We start from the raw sequence: 21,413 nt of genomic DNA on the forward strand, positions 1-21,413 counted from the left end.
TCGTTTTGTGGCTAGTTGATGTTCATGTATCCTGATGGCTAGTTTTCTGCCTGTTTGTCCAATGTAGTGTTTGTTACACAGAGATCATAATCTCAGAATCCCATTCCTGCCCTCCCCCAACACCCCTTCATCCCTTTCGCTGCAAGGGCCACATTCAGCTTCCATTTGAATGTATTTCATGTACTGGCCCCAACAGCTTCCTGTGGCAAAGAGTTTCACAGGTTCATAATGCTCTCAGTGAAGAAATTCTCTCTCATCACAGTCCTGAATGGTTTACCCCTTATTCTTAGACTGTCACTCCTGGTCAGGTGGAAAAATGAAAACTTTTCATTCAGTTCAAGATTGCTATCTCCAATGCTCATCCAGTTAGGGTTTTGACCAATGCACACCCTGTTAAAAACAATTTCTAGCTTACAGTTTACTAGCTTACGTGTATCAACTGGTGAGTGAATGACTTGAAGCCAAACAATTTTCAATTGTCTCAAGAGCAAACTGATGTTTTTGTGCTAATAATGCATTATTTTAACAGATTCAATAATTCACATCCTGGATTGAGGCCATTAGTAATTAGCAAAAATAAATAAAATTTTAAAAACAAATATTGCAATAAAATGCCAGAAATCAATTAGGAATTTTATGCACGTCACTGGAAAATCAAGAAGAAACAGAATGCTTACCAACTTACAATCTAATAGTCGGAGTTAAAAATCACACAACACCAGGTTATAGTCCAACAGGTTTAATTGGAAGCACTAGCTTTCGGAGCGACGCTCCTTCATCAGGTGACACTATCACCTAATGAAGGAGCGTCGCTCCGAAAGCTAGTGTGCTTCCAATTAAACCTGTTGGACTATAACCTGGTGTTGTGTGATTTTTAATTTTGATCACCCCAGTCCAACACTGGCATCTCCGAATCATGTCTAATAGTCAGCTAATTGATGGATTTTGCTAAATTATTTTTGTGTCTCTTTGTGGCTCAGACTACAATTGAATCAGATGTTGCACCATAAGACACCACACAGTTCAAGAGCCAAACAGGCACACAAATAATCTGAATTTTTCAAGGATTGCTAGTATATACATTTGGTGGTCATTCCAGAGATGATTCCAAATAATTGCACCACTGTATGAATTTGCTTGGATTCACATGATCCAACATCCAAAACCGGACTGCCACAAAACAGGAGCCCTTAAGCAGAAAGCCATGCTTAAGTGTGAAACCATCAATGGGTTACTGTTTCCAAAAACATCAAGTGCATTGCAACATTAGGTTCTCACGCTATAGCACTAGCCCCACTTCATCAAAAATATAGTCACTTCAGTAAAAGGAAGTTTATTCAACCTGCATGACAATTCTAAGGACCATACAAGACTATCATTTCAGTATGATCTGTAACCATCTAGCCTTGAAATTGTTCATTCATCATTTATCTCTGAAGATTTTATGATTTACTTTCTACTTCTAATGACAATATATAATTGACTTTGAGGCATCAGTGGGTTCTTTTAAAAGACTTTACAGAAATCTAGATTTAGAGGAGGCAGTATTTTGGTCTTATTAATATCCATACACTAAGCAAAAGGATTCAAAGCGCAGTGCAGAACAGAACCAAAAAATACATTAAAAAAAAAGACAAATGCTAGCTCTCGAGGGAAAGATATAGTTAATTTTAAGAAAATTTTAAGACTGAATTCTAAAATCAACTCTTCAATGAACTACAAAATCTTTCCGCATTACATTTTCTCAATTATTGTTTGTTTTCACTGAAACAAAAAATCACATTAGCATTCAATCAAATAAATTGAAACATTTTACCTTACAGCACAACTTCAGGTCAAAGTGGTGTTGAATATAAATCTTACATCACAAAGATAGGATATACGCATGCAATCCCCACACTGCACCTAGACCCTGCTGAGAGTTGAGAGGGGGGAGGCACAGAAAGATAGTAAAACAGGTTTAGACAACCTGCTAACACAGTGAACTGGGTGCTGAGTAACCCAGAGGAACCAAGATCAATAAGAAGGGGAGAATTCTGAGATGTTGACAATGATAATGGTTAACTTGGATTTCGATCCAGTTTAACTTGCAGCACAGATCATGAGTTCTGTATTCCAAACTTGTGTTTCACAGCAACCATTTTAGTAATATTCTCTAAAAGAGGAATAAGCTTAAGAGCCCCAATTCCATTTTTAAAAAGCTTGTCTCAAACTCTCACTCAGTTTGTTTTATTTCAAATCAAGGGAACAATATATTCCGAAAATAACAATGCTCCACTTCTTGAATTATACCAAGTTTCTGATTTTTTTTGTCCACCTCTGAACATTCTGGTGCTGTAAAGTAATTAAAGATAAGACAGATCCTTCTACAGTTCAATGCAGTAGTTTTATTTATAAGGTTTCAACATAGCAATTATGCAAATACATGTCATCCAAGCAATTTGCAATTACAATGCATCAAGTTCACAGGATTCCTTTTTAAACATTGCTGTTCAGAACAGAATTGTACAGAAATTGTCAGTACAATGATACTGTGATTGTGTGTTCTGGCAGAGGGGAAATGAGTTCAGTATCTTCTTTTGTTGGATCCTGTTGCATCATTCCTGCATTGCTCTAAATGCTGCAATAGAGGAAAGTTACTGCATCACAGCAAAATTACAAAGCAAAGCATTTACAAAAAATTGAAAATCACAATTTTGGTCCATGCTCTTAACCTGTCTTACCAATTCACTTCCCACTCCGAAGAAAAGATAAACTTGTGAATCTATTCGGGGAGACAACGCTGCAGAATTGTGAAACAAGGGAAACGGCAGACACACAGATTTGACTACACTGTTTAATGTACAACATTAGAAATAGAACAGAAGGAACTATAAACTATTTTTAAAAAATATCCATTCCCATTCATTCAAATACCCTAAGTGACGAGATGATTTCTTCTGGCCACTATAATAATGGCAACCAATTACAGAAGAGCAATATGTTTAAAAAAAAGGAAACTATACTCCTTCACCTAGTTAACAAGTGTTGCAACACAAAGCCTTCTGTCTTCTTCAGCAGCCTAAGCCACTAATTGGAAACATCCACACACTTAATTAAACATCGTTCTTTTTTAAGTGGAATGCCTGCGTCCTGGGTGCCCGTTACAACATAATGCAGCACCATGCAAAATGAAAAAAAATTTATAATTCTACACAGCACTTGCAAAGTGATTGAAATCTTTGCTGGAACTTTACAGCATGCATACCTAAAAACAGCCACCCTCCTTCCCACCAAAGAAAAAAAAATCACAATTTCTTTCCAAAAAGTCAAAGAGGCAGACAGGAATAGGATACAAAGTTCAGGACCTAGTCTGCAGATCAGAAAAGAACAAGGAGTTGTGCGCTCCACTATTTGTTACTGAATATGATATCCATCCTGCCATGTAGATGTTTTGCTCTTCTGTCAGAATTATTTTACAACCTTACTTTGTTGACCGAAGATTCCTTGCACTTCTGCGACGTGGCTGCTTGGCCTGAATGTTTGCAGACTCATCCGATTCGCGCTTTTCATTTGTTTTAGCAGTGGTCTGTGAGGACATGGCAGCCTTTCCAACTTGTGCTGCTCGTCTGGAGGATGTACGTGAACTGCCACTGCTCTTGCATTCCTCTCTAGAGTCTGTTTTGCCACTGCCAACAACTTTTGTTAATTGACAGACACTTGACTTACTTTCCTTCTGTGCCATGTCTGATATATTCCGTTCAGCACTTTGAAGCTGCGGAGACTGCTTTAGGGCTTCTGCTACACTCGTTGCTATTTTAACATTTGAGGTGCTAATCTGACTGTCACTATGCCTGGTCTGTTTTGAAATATCAACTCTTTCACATTCAGACAGATCTTCAGGTTCACAAAAACTGCTACCATGATCTTGCAGCTGTGTGACTGCAACATTTACCTCTCTATTTTCATGCTGCTTAGTCTGTTGTGAACTGTTCATTTCTCTACATGACTCTGTAGGTTTAGGAATACCCTGCTGAGTACCAAATTGCTCAGACTGTAGTAAAGCACTCGCATCTATATCCTGCTTCTCCTTACAAGAGGTGCTTAACTCACTCTTGAAAAGTTTAATTTGTAATGTGTCTGTCAACTCTATTTCTTCCCGATTTGAGATCGGACCACCTTTCACATGGTTATCACACAGATCAGACTGCAGCAAATTGCCCATTTCATTATTTCCAATTTGACCTATTTTACCGCCACCTGCTTCTTCACCCCTCACTGGCTCAACTGCACTAAACTGCTGCTGTTCCATAATACCAACTAATATGGAGGTATTTATTTCTACATCTCTCACTTCATTCACCGGACTGATGATGCTGAAACCAACGTCATACTGTTCTGTGGTATTGTCAGATATGAAAGCATCCACTTTTATATCCTTAACCTCATCTACTTGTTCAGAGACGATTAAGTCAGTATCATACTGGTGAACATCTAATTGCACATCTTTAACCTCATGTATTGGTTCAGATACATTTAAGTCAGAATCACAATGGTGGACATCCACTTGCACATCTTCAATCTCATCAACTGGTTCAGACATGTTTACATCAGCATCATACTGGTGAACATCTACCTGTACATCTTTAACCTCATCAACTGGTTCAGACATGGTTACATCAGTATCATACTGATGAACATCTACTTGCACATCTTTAACTTCATCTAGTGGTTCAGAGACTTTCAAGTCAGTATCACACTGTGCTGGCTGATTTGCATTGTTGTCTAAGGCATGGCTATCCATTTCCATATCTCTATTCGATTTTGGAGCATTACACACTTCCAGATGACATTCTGCAATACCAGCTAATTCATGGATTTGCTCTTGAAACTGTTCAGTCAGACTGGAAAAGTTTAGGTCATCATTCACAACATTATCTAGTCTGTAAGTATTATCAACATCTCCTCCTCCTATTTCAAGTGCACTGTGTTCACTCCTGTCCTCTGCACCAGTAAATACAGAACCAACTATTGCAATGTCATTCATCTTAAGTGCACTTGAACTAATCAAATCATGACACTGTTGAGGCTGTTCTGAAACATTTGATACAACAGCATCAATTTCCAGATCCTTAGCTTGTTCAACTGTGTCGGAGACGTCAGATTGTTGAGACTGTTCAGCATCATCTAATATGGAGATTTGCAATTCTACATCCTGAGGTACCTTGCCTGAATTGATGCCTACATGATCATCCTGCGGGGGATGTTCTTCAGTGCACTCTGAGACCAGGGCATTCATTTCTTCACCTTCTAGTTTTTCTGATGGCAACTTGGATATTTCTAATTTACCAACCTCATCTGATTGTTCTGTAGTGTTAATCATTACTTTTCCAGCTGAGATTTTGTGGTGACCAGCCACTTTGCCAGCTTTATTTTGCAATTCTGTTGTAGATGTGCTGAAATCATAACCTTCACGTGGCCTCATGGCTTGTGGACGAGATATTTCCCTCCTTTCAACATGTTCATCTGTTTCAATTTCACTGCTCTTACCCTCAGAGGTAGGTTTGGGAACAGCTGTGGTAGCATTTTCAGAGCATATTAGTTCTTCAAGTTTTCCATCCTTATTTTTGACTTGTCCTGCTATGGATTTCAGAGTACCTGACACCAATCTGGCACTTTGAGCACTGTTACCAAGTTTGTCAACTGGTGTCTTCCCAGAGCTACTGTAGTAAATACCGTACAAATCTTTAGCGTTAGCAGCAGCCAGACAGGTTTTGGGTTTCTCTGATTTCTTACTTGAGTCAGTGAGGGACATAGCTGGTGGTGGAGGTGGGCGGACTGGAACAGCCAATATGGTTTGCTCACCTTCAGACACTCCAGGGGCAGGTTCTTCAGCCAAATGATCAGGTTCTTTATGTACATCCAGAATGCTTCCTTTCAAAGTCACTTCTTCTCCACCAAAAGCCCTGGAGATCACATCAGGAGCTAACAACACTCCAGCTTTAACGACAGGTAGTGGTTTGTTGGAAGCCCCCGAAGATCGAATGGAGAGAAATGTATCCAAAGGTGCTGGTTTATTTACAGATGACCCACCAGCCTTCCTCAGTGGTACGTTAGCCACAGGAAGATTGGGACGGATCTTTGCCTGTGTAGTTGTACTTACTGAAGTGAATGGTACCCAAGGGCTGGTATGAGCTATAAGAGTCTTGCCAGACAGTTTAATTTCAATAAGCTTGGAAGTAGATTTTCCAGCCTGCCCCTTACCATCATCTTTCTCTTTGCTGCCCTCAACACTTTCCTCCTTTATTCCTATTGTGCTGATTTTTTCCTCCTCTTTCTCAGGCTTTTTCCAGCTGAATTTCCCAAAGGGTGAGCCTTGCTCCTCATCTTTCTTGTCTTCAACCTCATCCTTTTTCAGCATCAGTTTTATACCTGGCTTGATACTGAGGTCTATTTTGTGGGAGGACGAACGGTCACTTCTTTCTTCTTCCAGCTCAGTGACATTCGCACCTTCCTCCTTAGCCAGTCTGATTAATTTCGCCTTCCTCTCATCACTCTCTTCCAGCCTTTTCCGTTTCTGAATCTCTTTCTCTTCATCTAATTTCCTCTTCAGACCTGCCTGACGCCGGCGCTCTGTCTCAGTAATCACAACTAAGCCAGCCTGGCGATCTAGGTTTCTCCTTTGTTCGTATACAGGATTCTCATTTAAGTATCCCTGTAAAAAGAAAATCCAGTTACTCTAAGAAAATACACACCATCTACAGTTTTAAACAAAGAAAAGGTTACTTACTTCTCAATAACCAACACTTAAAAACTCAATAAAACGTCAGCTGCTGTGTGCATAATTCTTCTCCTTGCTTAAAGGAAATAAAATAGTTTATTGCTTTGGGATCTTTTAACACCGCAAAACCAAAATTATTTTCCTGTTTATTGACCCTTGTTTATAAAACATTTGAACAACCTTTCTCCTTTCAAAGCACAAAACAAATGCATGAGAAAAAGATCAAAAAAGTGAGGGGACAATTGTGGAAACAGGATATGAGTAATTAACCTGTGAGAGGAACCCAGGAGAAGGCAGTTTTGAGTCAACTGCTTAGCACTGTGGCCTCAGAACAATGTTAGGGAGGGAATTCTCAGATTTTAACAACTTGATGAAGAAACAGTGATATATTTTCCAAATATATGCTAAGAGACTTCAAGTGATCATTTTCCCATGTGTTCGACAATGATTTGGGAGGCATAGGCTCCATTATGGGAAATAAACTAAATAAGCAAGCCATAAAGCAGTCTGTATGGATAGGTTGAGCATAGATCTGTTTAAGAATGCAGATTCAGTAGCAGGACATCATGACAGGAAGGATAACAGGCTCAACATGGAAAATGGGGAAAGTAGGGGAGGTTACATGAAGTAATGAAGAGGAAGAATACCGGAAAAGTCTGAGAGTAGCTGAAAGATCAAGGACAGTATTGGATAAGACAGGGCTAAATCAGGCCTTAAATCACTTTCATTCTCTTTCCTTTCTCCTTTCAAACTTGGACACAATATGCCAAGCCACCCGTTCTTTCTAAACAAAAATTCTGCACTGTGGGAGGGTTCCAAGGGAATCAGCAGAAGACCATTTTTCATATCAGAATGTAGACATGAATGTTGGTTGGACCTCTTACAAGTAAAGGGGATGAATGGGAACCAAGTGTGAAAGAAACAACACACTCAAGGCAAATGCAGCCCACAATAATTAAGATCTGAAACATGAGAAATACAGCACCGATTAAAAAACTGAACTTCTTTGGTTGTGTAGGTTTGTGTGACACCATGAAGTGTTTTTGATCACTAAGCTGTTCTCAATAAACCAGGACAGGCCTGGTCTTTCTAGAGATCCAAGTGGTAACTACGCTGAATGGCATGGAAGATATGCAATTTAACCATTAATGTGCAAGGTTTCACGGTACAGATGTTTGTGTGTGTGCACAAACATGTAGACATACACACACACATATGCAGGATGAATAATTTTATGTCGCATGGGCAACACACTGGTTCTTTGCATAGAAGAACACAAACACAATTTACGAGACATTGTGCCTCAGAAATACCTACACTGAAATTAAACATTTAATCAAAGAATGCACAATCTGATGCAACACACTTTGTCCAACAAACGACAGTATACAGGTATTCCTGAACTTCTGGAGGTAAACATTTGCAAAACCAGAAACCTCGTCTAAACTATATCCCCTGATATAGCATCCGTCATTAAAATTTAGTATTTAACTGGGATGGTAGTAAAGCATCTGCTGTTCATTGGCAGGGTTGCTTCACATCATTTTATTTTGCAATGAACATCCATTTGTTTACGGTCCTTGGAAATCTACTAAATTAGATCACCACCAAAATTTTCATATCACAGTAGAGCCAATAGAGAACATGAAACAGCCTTGTGTTTAGACATGAGTGATGCAAGGTATTTGGGCATCTTGGGCTATTTTTGTACACAAGTTGGTCCACAAAGTCAAGACTGGTCAAATGTCTTTTGCTTCTCACTATCATACTAATTAGTAAAGAATACTCCACCAGATATAGTCAATTACTGAAACAACTCCAAACTCAAACCATTTTATATTAATGTCAGGCTCTAATGGTCAAAAACAGCAACAAAGCTGCTTTATCCAATCACCATGTATCTTGAACACAAGTATTCAAATCTACTGTAATGCTTCAGAAATTATTTCCATTGATTAAAAATAAGGAGATGTCTGACAGAAAAAGCAAGTGTTTGTCCTTCTTGCATCAAAACTGCAACACGATTTGCAAGAAACACGCAATTAAAAACAAACTTGCATTCTAAAATCTTTAACAACCTCAAGACGACCCAAATATCTTTAGTGCTGGTATAATATTTGAAGGGTCACTGTCGGAATTAGAAGGTAGAAATAATAAAGACATAATTCTATGCAAAAATGATGACAGTACGTATATATCCTACACAGTATGTGGTGTGTGCCTTAGGAAGTTGGGATACAATTAGTGCACTAGTAACTCCGGTGCATTATGTTCCAGGTTGTTATCTCCATTCTGGAAATGCTTTATAAGCTTTCTTCCTAACCTTATATTTATCATTGTGACCACGTGATTTGACATGATCTTCAGCACAAATCTGATCCCCATAGAACTCCTCACAGAGCTGGCAGTAAAATCCAGTGACTGGCATCAAAAATTCTGAACCTGAGACAAGGCAAAAGGTACACAGTCAGAAGAAGAGATGAAATACAGGCAATTCATATAATGAGTGCAACAAAAACACAATGCCCATATTTTATTACAACAAACTATAATTTGACTTGATTTTAAGTTAGACATATCTACAAAGTTACCTTCCTACTTAAATCATTGCTGTTGATTAACGGTGACCTTTTACCAAAAGGCAATGCATTGTTAGACCTTACCCTGTTGGCATTAATGGTTTAATGTTATCACGGCTGAATGGAGCCTCAATGAAGAATGGGTTACTGGATCACTTGGATGGAGAATCTGAGCCTAGTTCCCATTGGGAGATGTGCAGTTCTAAGTAGCTGTTCTGCAGACATCAATTTTCACCCATCTAGCCTTTTGAGTGCTGAAGTTCACTGTAGACAACTTTGCATCTGTATTTCTCAAATACATGGTGGCTACACTCTCACTATTATCCAAACTAATCTGCCTTAACAATCAGATGAGATTTTCTCATCCACTAATGAATTTCTTAGAGAGAACTCCATGACAGCAGGAATTTTTAAACAACAGCAGGAAGAGATTAAAGGGCAATACTGCTGAGTTGTAGCAGGAATCTCCTTCCCCATTTGCCAAGTATAAATAATTATCACACTTCAGTGTGTGAAGGGCATGAAAGCTAATGTACAAATAAGCAAATGAGTTCCAAACTGAGCTTAATTCTCTAAATTCTATTCCCTTAAAGCAGTTCCTATAACAAAATATTTAGGACTAAATAAAACAAAATACAAACTCACCTTTTGCTGGCATTGTTATTTTATCAGTTCGCTTGACAGAATCGTTTTTGTCTTCACTTGCCATCTTTGCAGACCATGGTCTATCATAAGGATCCAGTGTCTAGTTGCATAGTGACAGAGGTACATGGTGGATTTCATTTGCACATTTAATTGATACGTACATTGATTTTTACAGAGTGCAGCAGGGACATACCAGGAAATACAGTACAATAACACATTACAGATGTATATTAAATGTTTTTGCTCACACTGTAGTTTATCAGTGCATGTAACTTGCTGTGGAAAATATGAGAGAAAGATTAGCATGGAAAAGGTCAAATAAGTAACTTATTATTTTTCTGAACTGCTTTAAATGGAAGAAAGCTGTCTTATTGCATGAAGACATTTTCAAGATAGCACTGTGAGTTTGATATCACTTTTCACTTATTGCTTGTTCAGCATTAAAGAAAGGAAAGATTTTCACCTGGTAACTTATTTGGATAGAATTCTAGGATAAACTGGAAGCTGGCCTGCAATCTTTGAAAATCCACGAGAGGTGTTCGCTGTACCAAGACACAGGGTGAAAGGATCAAGAGTGCAATTTGGCACTAGCTAGCTTTGCATACTGAATATTTGAGATTACATTTCTTAAGAAGCAAAGGGATACTACAATAATCTTCATAATCGCTCTCCAGCTTATGCTGGGTTTAAGATTTTCTTTTGTGAAACAAATTCTCTTTATTGCATTTAAAACTAAATTTAAATGAGGTGCTTTCTTTTTTTTCTCCACTTCAATGTTTTTCTCTCACGTTGAAACGTAAAATTCATTAAGTTGAACGTGAGCTTCAAAACATACTGGATAAAATTCAAGTTGAAAATGTATCACATTTGGGGGAAATGTAGGCTGATTTTGTTTTAACAAATATCCAGGATGTTCACAATTTTTCACTTAGTTTTATATTTGATTCTTCAGCTTTGAGCAAAATCATGGATTGAAAAACCTCAAATTTTCCTCTTTTGCTATTTCTTCCTTGACATTTTATTTGTTTTTTTTATTCCTGACTTTGGATCTCTCTTATTACCAAACCACAATGATTGTATTTAAAATACAAGGCTTTCTTTGGTACTCAACTTTTCACATTACTTCACATATTGCAACCAAGTTGATCCTAGATCTTATTTTCCACCAGATATATCACAGTGCCACATCAACATGCTTATTATTCAATGCCGTTCTTTTTGGCACCACATTTAAATTTTCAGAGTTTATATGTTGGACTTCATTACACAGCTTCCCAAAAGTTCTTTAGTGAAACGATTTTAAGATTATATTCTTATCGATGTTGATTTTTCAATTTTAGTGCATAATATGGAATGTATTTGAATGATTCAACTATTTTAACGTGACGGGTACTTCAGTTTTGATTCAAACAAACTCAAAACCTTTCTATTTCAAACTACTTTACTTTTATTTAATTTAATTCCAAACAAATGATAGCTCTTATCCGTGATACAAATTTCACTGTTGGCAACATGCAGCGTGACTTTTCAAATCTATTTTGTGAAGCTGAAGTATCAGAGAACAGTGGTAAGTATACGCACCTGCCTATGTCGCTTGTTGTGCATGTGAGTGAAAAAGTCGAACAATGTCCCACAGATGGTATTGCAATTTTTGCACCAGTGATTCCCTGTATCATAGTATTCGTACACATCCCTAGATTCAGGGAGGTTCTCACGAAGCTTCCTTGTTTTAGCATCCAATTCCTCCAAAGATCCTTTCCTTGTTGAAATCTCCTGTATTAAAACCCATAGAGATGGTCATATATAACAGCATGATTCAAAGTTTCAAACAAGTTCAAATTCACAAGGCGACTCCCTAAAAAGGCCATCATGATATCATCATTATATGCCTTCAGCCAGAACTGTTGGAATTGCAGTTGGGTAGTACACGAGACCAGGCCTGGACTGCACCTAATATTTCCAGGTAAAAACAATTACTGCAGATGCTGGAAACCAGATTTTGGATTAATGGTGCTGGAAGAGCACAGCAGTTCAGGCATACCTAATATTTCCAGCTGGCTTTCTGAGTGGGGTATTATTGCATTTTATAGTTGGGGCTCAAGCACATTTGTCCAGAGTCCTGAGAATCAGTGCCCTATCCATTCAATGAATCAAGAAGTATCTGCTGGAGATGAAGCCAAATACAAGACTGGTGTATATAAAAATGCAATGTTTCACTTAAAACTAAATATAAAGATTATATCATGACGTCCTTTAAACGGGCCCAACTTTACCATGCAGTTTCCTGAGTAGTTTTGAATAAACGTTTCAAAGTCACTACCTTTGACGATGCCGATTTTTCTTCTTTTAGCAGCACCTTTTCCAAGATATCACCTTTGTGCTTGTCAGATGATTTTGAACTTTGATCTTGAATCACCACCCCCAAGATTTGAGCCACTTTCTCCAGCTCCGATAGCTTTTTAACAGTCTCCTCAACCTGCTGGCGAACTAAAGACATCTGGCGCACAATGTCTTCCTGTAGCTTGCCATTTTCAAGCAGAAGAGGGTCTTTGTGTCCATCCTTTTCACGACGTTTCTTTCTTAGCAATTCCCCTTTGCACGTTTAAGGCAGAAGGGAGAGGTGAAAATTTAGTTTCAAAACTTCTCACCTCAATTAATGCGCAACTCTTGAGCACACCCTGAGTTTACACCAGTAGGTTCATCAATGTTTTTCAGCTTCTTGAACAAGGGGAGTGCAGACCAAAGTTGCTGCATAGGTTCAGAGACTTCTCAAGTTGTGTGGATCTTAATTTTATGGGTTCACATTCCACCTGGAAGGGTGGCACTGAAACACATATGTACACTACAGTACAAATTAGGCTCTTGAGCATTTGCCCAACATCCACCTTTTGGTGGGCAAAAAAGAATATATTTAGTCAGTATCCCAGCCAGATGACTGTGGGCTTATATTTTTCTCCCCAATGTCTCAGGTCCAAATATCAAAGAACTAAACTGTAATCTCTAGTGATTCTTACCAAAGCACATGTGTTGAGACAACAGTTAATTATTACTGCACTGTGGCTCATACTAGGACATGGCAGTCCACAAAAACAAATTAAAATATACAAAGTAAACAAATCCTACAGTAAACAGAAAAAAAAATGGCTGGTATACAGACATATGGCATAGTGGTCAACTACAATTATTTTATAGAATGGGAATTTAAAAGACAGAGTAAACGGATTTAAAGCAAATGTTCAATAAAAGATTTATAAACACAAACATGGACAACCACTTCTATATCAAAAAAGCAGTACACTTTACCCATGTGAACATAGCAAGAAGCTAACATGTGACAATCTGCTGCCAATTTCTACCTTGCTGTTTTCGAAGCTTCTGCAGCTCATTTCCAAGATAATCCAAACGTTTCGCCCGAGCTTCTTTCTCCTTGAGGAGCTTGGCTTTCTCTTCCAGAACCTGAGTTGAACCAATGTGAGGCTTGCTTTACATTGAAAGGTTAAAAGTTACAAGCATATAAAGCATTCTAACTAAGTTATCAAGCGTATGGTCACTAGACCCACAACCTAGACACCTGAGAAAAATAGTAATGAACAGGCAAGGTCTTTCACTTTTGGATCAAGCATGGAAAGACTAGACTGTACAATGCAATCTCATTCAACCTGAATAATAGGGGGCCATGAGACCTTTTGAATTTGCTCCATGATTCAATAAGATCACTGCTGATCTGATTTTAACCTCAACTTTTCATTCTTGCCTATGCCAGATAATCAAGAATCTATCAACCTCTCCTATAAAAATTTTTGAAAGTTTTGCATCCACTGCCTTTTGAGGAAGGGAATTCCAAAGATTCCTAGCCCTCAGTGAAAAAATGTTTCCTTATCTGGGTCTGAAATGAACAGCCCCTTATTTTTAGATTATAACCCTTAGTTCTAGATTCTCCCACAAGAAGAAACATCTGTTTCACATCCACCCAGTCAAGCCCCCTCAAGATCTTAAATCTATTAATTAAGTCATGTCTGACTCTTCTAAACTCCAGCGAACACAAACCTAGCGTGTTCTAGCTATGAGTGGAGTAAACCTTCCAAGAATGGCTTCCAAAGCAATCAGATCCATCTGAAAGTATGGTGAACCAGCACTGTGCACAATACTCTTGATGTGGTCTTACCAATGTCTTGTGTAACCGAAACAGAACTTTCACTTTCTTGCATTCAGTTCCCTTCACAATTAAATATTCTATTAATTCATATACTTGATGCAATTGCAAACTAACCTTAGTTGATTCATGTACTAAGAGACCCAGATCTCTCTGCAAATTCTCAACATTGAGATAGTTAGCTTCCTTTTTATTCTTTCTGCCAAAGTTCACATTTTCACACATTCTACTCTGCCAATTCACTTAACCAACCTCTAAACCTTTTTATGCTCTTTGTGTTGTTTTCACAACTCACTTGGCTAGCTATCTATGAGGCAACAGGAAATTTGACAATCAAACGCTTGGTCCCTTTATCCAAATCATTTATGTAAATAATTGAGGTCTTAGTACCATTCCTTATGGTACAGCAGTAGTGACATAATGCTAGCCTGAAAAATGATTCCTACTCCCAGGTTTTTGTTAGCCAGCCAATATTCTGTCCATGTCAATAAGATACTCATCTACACTTGTATTTTATGCAAAAATCGAAGTAGAATACTAGTTACTCTTGCTTGAAGCTAAAGTTACTTCGAGTTATAGAGATGTACAGCATGGAAACAGACCCTTCGGTCCAACTCGTCCGTGCTGACCAGATATCCCAACCCAATCTAGTCCCACCTGCCAGCACCCGGCCCATATCACTCCAAACCCTTCCAGTTCATATACCCACCCAAATACCTCTTAAATGTTGCAATTGTACCAGCCTCCAACACTTCCTCTGACAGCTCATTCCATACACATACCACCCTCTGTGTGAAAAAGTTGCCCCTTAGGTCTCTTTTATATCTTTCCCCTCTCACCCTAAACCTATGCCCTCTAGTTCTGGACTCCCCGACACCAGGGAAAAGACTTTGCCTACTTACACTATCCTTGCCCCTCATAATTTTGTAAACCTCTATAAGATCACCCCTCAGCCTCCGATGCTTTAGGGAAAACAGCCCCAGCCTGTTCAGCCTCTCCCTATACCTCAAATCCTCCAACCCTGGCAATATCCTTGTAAGTATGTTCCGATAGGAAGAAGAGAATTGAATGCAATATTCCAACAGTGGCTTAACCAATGTCCTGTACAGCCGCAACACGACCACCCAACTCCTGTACTCCAATATTCTGACCAATAAAGGAAAGCATACCAAACGCCACCTTCACTATCCTATCTACCTGCGACTCCACTTTCAAGGAGCTATGAACGTGCACTTCAAGATCTTTGTTCAGCAACACTCCCTAGGACTTTACCATTAAGTGTATAGGTCCTGCTAAGATTTGCTTTCCCAAAATGCAGCACCTCGCAGTTATCTGAATTAAATTTCATCTGGCACTTCTCAGCCCATTGGCCTGTCTGGTCAAGATCCTGTTGTAATCTGAGGTAACCCTCTTCGCTGTCCACTACACCTCCAATTTTGGTCTCATCTGCAAACTTACTAACTGTACCTCTTATGCTCGCATCCAAATCATTTATGTAAATGACAAAAAGTAGAGGACCCAGCACCGATCCTTGTGGCACTCCACTGGTCACAGGCCTCCAGTCTGAAAAACAACTCTCCACCACCATCCTCTGTCTTCTACCTTTGAGCCAGTTCTGTATCCAAATGGCTGGTTCTCCCTGTATTCCGTGGGAACCGTGTCGAACGCCTTACTGAATTCCATATAGATCATATCTACTGCTCTGCCCTCATCAATTCTCTTTATTACTTCTTCAAAAAAGTCAAATCAAGTTTATAAGACATGATTTCCCACACACAAAGCCATGTTGACTATCCCGAATCAGTCCTTGCCTTTCCAAATAGATGTACATCCTGTCCCTCAGGCTTTCCTCCAACAACTTGCCCACCACTGACGTCAGGCTCACTGGTCTATACTTTCTGGTTGTCCTTACCACCGTTCTTAAACAGTGGCATCACATTAGCCAACCTCCAGTCTTTCAGCACCTCACCTGTGACTATCGATGATACAAATATCTCAGCAAGAGGCCCAGCAATCACTTCTCTAGCTTCCCACAGAGTTCTAAGGTACACCTGATCAGGTCCTGAAGATTTATTCACCTTTACCCGTTTCAAGACATCCAGCACTTCCTCCTCTGTAATATGGACATTTTGCGAGATGTCACCATTTCCCTACAGTCTATACCTTCCATATCCTTTTCCACAGTAAATACTGATGCAAAATACTCATTTAGTATCTCCCCCATTTTCTGTGGTTTCACACAAAGGCCACCTTGCTGATCTTTGAGGGGCCCTATTCTCTCCTTAGTTACCTTTTTGTCCTTAATGTATTGCATAGATGCGTAAAACAGAATTTCCCTTCAACAAAACTATATTGGCTCTGTTGATTGCGTTGAACCTAGTCAAGTGCCACATTATAACATTTTCCCTATGAAACGTGGTAAGCTAACTGGCCTGTAGCTTCCTGCCTCCCTCTCTTTTAGAAAAAAGGAGTTACATGAATTATTTCTCAATCTGAACAAATCTTCCCCCAGTGTAATGGTTTTAATAAATTAAAACCAACACATGAACCATCTCATAAACTGCTTCATATAAGATCCTAGGATTAAATCCATCAGGAGCGAGGAACTTGTCAACTTGAAGATTCTATGGCTCGAGAATCGCTGTTTCACAAAATTCTCAAATCATTCCATGGACTCATCCAGGCTTTTACCAACCTGATTCCTCCCCAATTTGTGTATAGATTTAAATCAGTGATGACTAATGCCCTTTGTTTATCACTGAATATTTTATCTTATATACTCATTCCTATATTTGAGTTACCACTTGATTCAACATCATGAACCACTGAATGGTGGTAATTTCTAACCACTGTACTAATACAGTTATTTGATTATGAGTGCTGCCCTTCTGCTTTTATTCTTCTCCATACCCCTTGATACTCAATACCAAATGCTTGTCTTTCTGCATCTCTGCAATAGTTATCCACTGTATTTGGGATTGGGTGTTCCAGGCTCATTCTTGGCCATTTCTCCCTGCCCTATAACTGAGTGGCTTACCAGGCTGTTTCAAGGGTAGTTATGAACCAAAACTTTTGCTGTGGCTTTTAAGTTACGAATAAGCCAGAACAGGTAAGGGAAACAGATTTCCCTTCCCAAAAAGAAATGACTGAGCCAGATTGTTTTTTATTAAATTGAAAATGGTTACATGGTCACCATTAGGTTAGCTTTCAATTCCAGGTTTTTAGGAATCCAAATTTCACAACTTGCCAAAATGGGATTCAACCTTATATCCCCAGAACATTATTCTGGAGTTCAGGATTACTAGCCAGTGATATTATCACTGCACCACCATCTTCCATATCTGTTCACTTCACCATGTGATGAAATGCATTTACTATGTTATGAATGCAAATTGCCTTCTGTGTTTATTTGGTCGTCTTTGTAGCATCTCAGTATGACTGCTGATTTATTCCTCTATTACATTGATCAAGGTAAGAAAATTAAATGTAATACAGTGGAAACTCGATTATCTGAATGTGATGGCGGGCACTATCGCGTTCGGAAAAACGATTATTCCAAAAATCGATTAAATGTCTTTCCTCTGGGACTCGGAGTTTTAAAGTCTGCTCCCTATTCAGGAGACCGCAGCAGCGCAGAGCGCGCGAGACCCCACCCTCAACAATGCTCCCCATTCTTGTTTCTCCCCCTCCCCCCACCCCCGGTCCAACCCCGCACTACCAACCCTATCCAAACCTGCCCCCTGCCCCCAACCCCATCCAAACCCACACCCCCACCCCAAACCTATCCAACCTTGCTCCCCAAACCAGTCCAAACCCGCCCCTCACCCCATCCAAACCTGCCCCCTAAACCTGTCCAAATCCACGCCCCACCCCCAAACCCGTCCAACCTCGCTCCCCAAACCAGTCCAAACCCACCCCCCCACCCCCAAACCCACCCAAACCCACCCCTCACCCCCAACCCCATCGCCCAACCCTGTCCAAACCTGCCTTCCACAATCCAACCCCGGCCCCGTGCAAACTCTCCTCCCTACCTGTTCCCCACCCACAACCCCACCCAAACCCCGCCCCAAACCCATCCAAAACCGTCCCCACTCCCAAGCCCGTCCAAACCCACCCCCAAAACACATCCAAACGTGCCCCAGCCCACAAACCTGCTCCCTGCGCCCCTAAACCCGTCCAAACCCACCCCTCGCCCCCAACCCCATCCAAACCCGCCACCCAACCCTGTCCAAACACGCCTTCCACACCCCAACACCGTCTAACCCAACCCCTCCAAACCCGTCCCTGGTCAAAATCTTCTCCCAACCCGATCCCAACCCAACCCCATCCAAACCAGCCCCCAACCCCTTCCAACCCCTCCCCCCCCTAACCCGTCCAAACCTGCCCCCACCCCCAAACCCGTCCAACCCCACTTCCCAAACTCGACCAAACCCACTCCCGCCCCCCCAAATGCACCCCCACCCCCAACTCGTCCAAACCCACTCTCGCTCCGCCCAAACCCGTCCAAACGCCCCCCCCGCCCCCAACTCATCCAAACCCACTCCCACCCCTCCCAAACCTGTCCAAATGCACCCCCGCCCCAAAACCGTCCAAACACCGCCCCCCCCCACCCCCAAACCCACCCTCGCCCTCAACCCATCCAAACCCGCCCCCGGCACCCCCCACAAACCTGTCCAAACCCATCCCTCGCCTCCAACCTCATCCAAACCCGCCTCCCAACCCTGTCCAAACCTGCCTTCCACACCCCAACCCCGTACGATCCCTCCTCCCAACCCACCCCCACCCCCATCCAAACCCGTTCCCATCCAAACCCCCTGCACCCCAACCCCATCCAAACCCGCCCGCTGCCCCCAACCCCATCCAAACCTGCCCGCTCCCCCCAACCAAATCCATCTCCCACCCCTGTCCAAACCCGCTCCCATCCAAAAACCCCCGTCCCCCAACCCCGTCCAACCTTGCCACACCAACCCAATCCAAACTGTCCCCCAGCACCATCCAAACCTGCCCCCTAACCCCGTCCAAACTTGCCCCGCAACCAAACTCATCCAAACGTGCCCCCCGACCCCAACCCCATCCACACCCACCCCTGCCCCCAAACCTGTCCAAACCCACCCCTCGTCCCCAACCCCATTCACACCCCCTCCCAACCCTGCCCAAACCCGCCTTCCACACCCCAACCCCAACCAACCCTGACCCAATCCCGTCCAAACCTGCCCCCACCCCCATGCAAACCTCCTCCTAACCCCATCCAAACCCACCTCCCAATCCTGCTCCCATCCAAATCCCCCCGCCCACCAACCCCATCGAAACCTGCCCCCCAACCCTGTCCAAACCCACCCCCTGCCCCCTAACCCTCTCCAATCCTGCCCCCCACCCCTCAACCAAACCCACCTCCCAAACCTGTTCCCATCCAAACCCCCCTTTTCCCCCAAACCCCATCCAACCCCGCTCCCCCCAACCCTGTCCAAACCTGCCCCCCAACCCGCTCCCTAACCCCAAGGCATCCGGACTGCACACCAACAAGACTGCTGCTGCCGCTGCCTTTGTGGGTAAGTCTCCAAATAGTGCACACACACACACAGCCAGAGCCCCACACACAAACTTTTATTGCGAAGTTTTGACAGTTACCATGCTTGCCCTGTACAGGACAATGTTGGAGAGATTACTCCTGGGGGAGGGTGGGGGGGGTTAAGGTACACCCCTCCGTAGGACCCCATGGAAAGTGTGGGGAAAGAGAGAGAGAGAGCGAGGGCGGGAAGTCAGTCATTTGGAGACGGTGTCTGTTTAATGACTGTAAACAAAAGACGCGATCACTGCTGGAAACACGTCTTTGATGTAATATTTCCATCGGGACCTCGAGATCTCCTTCTGATAATCCAACTTTCGGATAATTGGTATTCGGATAATCGAGTTTCCTCTGTATTGCCAAGTTTACATACAACATAAAACTGTGGGAGGATGAACTGTAAGGAGGACACAGAGATGCTTTAGTGTGATTTGGGCACATTGAGGGAGTGAGCAAATGCATGGCAGATGAAGAATAATGTGGATAAATGTGAGGTCATCCATTTTGGTATCAAAAACAGGAAGGCAGATCATCTGAATGGCAGATTACATGAACTCCAGGTAGATAACATCCAATGTCTCTCCTTGGTCTCACCTGCTCATTACCTCCTCAAAACATTGAAGCAGATTTGTCAGGGATGATCCTCCCTTGACAAAATAATGCTGACTCTGCACTATTTTGCCCTGCACATCCAAGTATTCAGAAATATCATCCTTAACAATGGACTCCTTCACAACAACCAAGACCAAACTAATCGGCCATCATTTTACGTCTTTTGCTTTACTCGCTTCTTAAACGGGGGTGGGGTTACATTAGTCATTTTCGAGTCCTCTGGCAACCTCCCTGAATCCAGTGATGCTTGAAAGATCATTACTAAAGTCTCCACTATGTCTTCAGCTATCTCCTTCAGCACTCTACGATGCTGCTCATCTGGTCCAGGAAATATATCCACTTTCAGACCTTTCAGTTTATCTTGCAGCTTCTCCTTAGTGATGGCCACCATACTCATCTTTGTCCCTTCACTCTCTTGAATATTTGGGATATTACTCATGTCTTCCATCGTGAAGACTGATGCCAAGTACTTATTTAGTTCCTCAGCCATTTCTTTGATCTCCAATTCTAATTCTCCAGCAACCCAATGTCCATTTTTGCCTCTCTTTTGCCCTTTATACATCTAGAGATACTCTTGCAATCTTTGCTAATATTACTGGCTAGCTTATCCTCAAATTTAATCTTCGCCATCCTTATTTCTTTCTTAATTGCCCTTTGTAAGTCTTTGTAAGCTTCTCAATCCTCTGCTTTCCCACTGCCCTTCGATACATTATATGCTTTCTCTTTTGCTTTTATGCTGACCCTGACTTCCACGGTCAGCCATGGTTGCCTCATCTGATGAAGAGCTTATGCCCGAAACGTCGAATTTCCTGTTCCTTGGATGCTGCCTGACCTGCTGCGCTTTTCCAGCAACACATTTTCAGCTCTATCTCCAGCATCTGCAGACCTCACTTTCTCCTCATGTTACCTACACCATGCTTTGTCCTCCTCGGGATGAATCTCTAACCTTACCTTTCTTACGTGCCTTGTTTATCTCATGGTGTTTCTTATGCCCAAAATCCTGTGCAGGATTTCATAGTTCCATGAAAGTCGTGTCGCAGAGAGACAGAAAGGTGAATGCGACATTTTGCATTCTTGCCTTTATCAGTTACAGCACTG

The 21,413-nt window shown here is 41.5% G+C and overlaps 1 protein-coding gene across 2 annotated transcripts in view; it reads right to left on the minus strand.

Annotated features, from left to right (window-relative positions):
- Nucleotides 1–2,364: 2,364 nt before the first annotated feature.
- The window catches only part of znf318 (zinc finger protein 318), a 97,387-nt gene continuing 78,338 nt past the window's right edge, over nt 2,365–21,413 (minus strand). For both annotated transcript variants that reach the window (XM_060848084.1, XM_060848092.1), the window contains exons 5-10: nt 13,341–13,440; nt 12,305–12,576; nt 11,566–11,757; nt 9,985–10,084; nt 9,084–9,202; nt 2,365–6,694 (exon numbers count right to left, since the gene is read on the minus strand). In XM_060848084.1, the coding sequence (XP_060704067.1) occupies nt 3,464–6,694; nt 9,084–9,202; nt 9,985–10,084; nt 11,566–11,757; nt 12,305–12,576; nt 13,341–13,440 (4,014 nt within the window). In that variant the 3' untranslated portion in view covers nt 2,365–3,463. The remainder of the gene's footprint in view (nt 6,695–9,083; nt 9,203–9,984; nt 10,085–11,565; nt 11,758–12,304; nt 12,577–13,340; nt 13,441–21,413) is intronic.

This window comes from Hemiscyllium ocellatum, chromosome 3, assembly GCF_020745735.1.
Source record: "Hemiscyllium ocellatum isolate sHemOce1 chromosome 3, sHemOce1.pat.X.cur, whole genome shotgun sequence".
In the NCBI taxonomy this organism is placed as follows: domain Eukaryota; kingdom Metazoa; phylum Chordata; class Chondrichthyes; order Orectolobiformes; family Hemiscylliidae; genus Hemiscyllium; species Hemiscyllium ocellatum.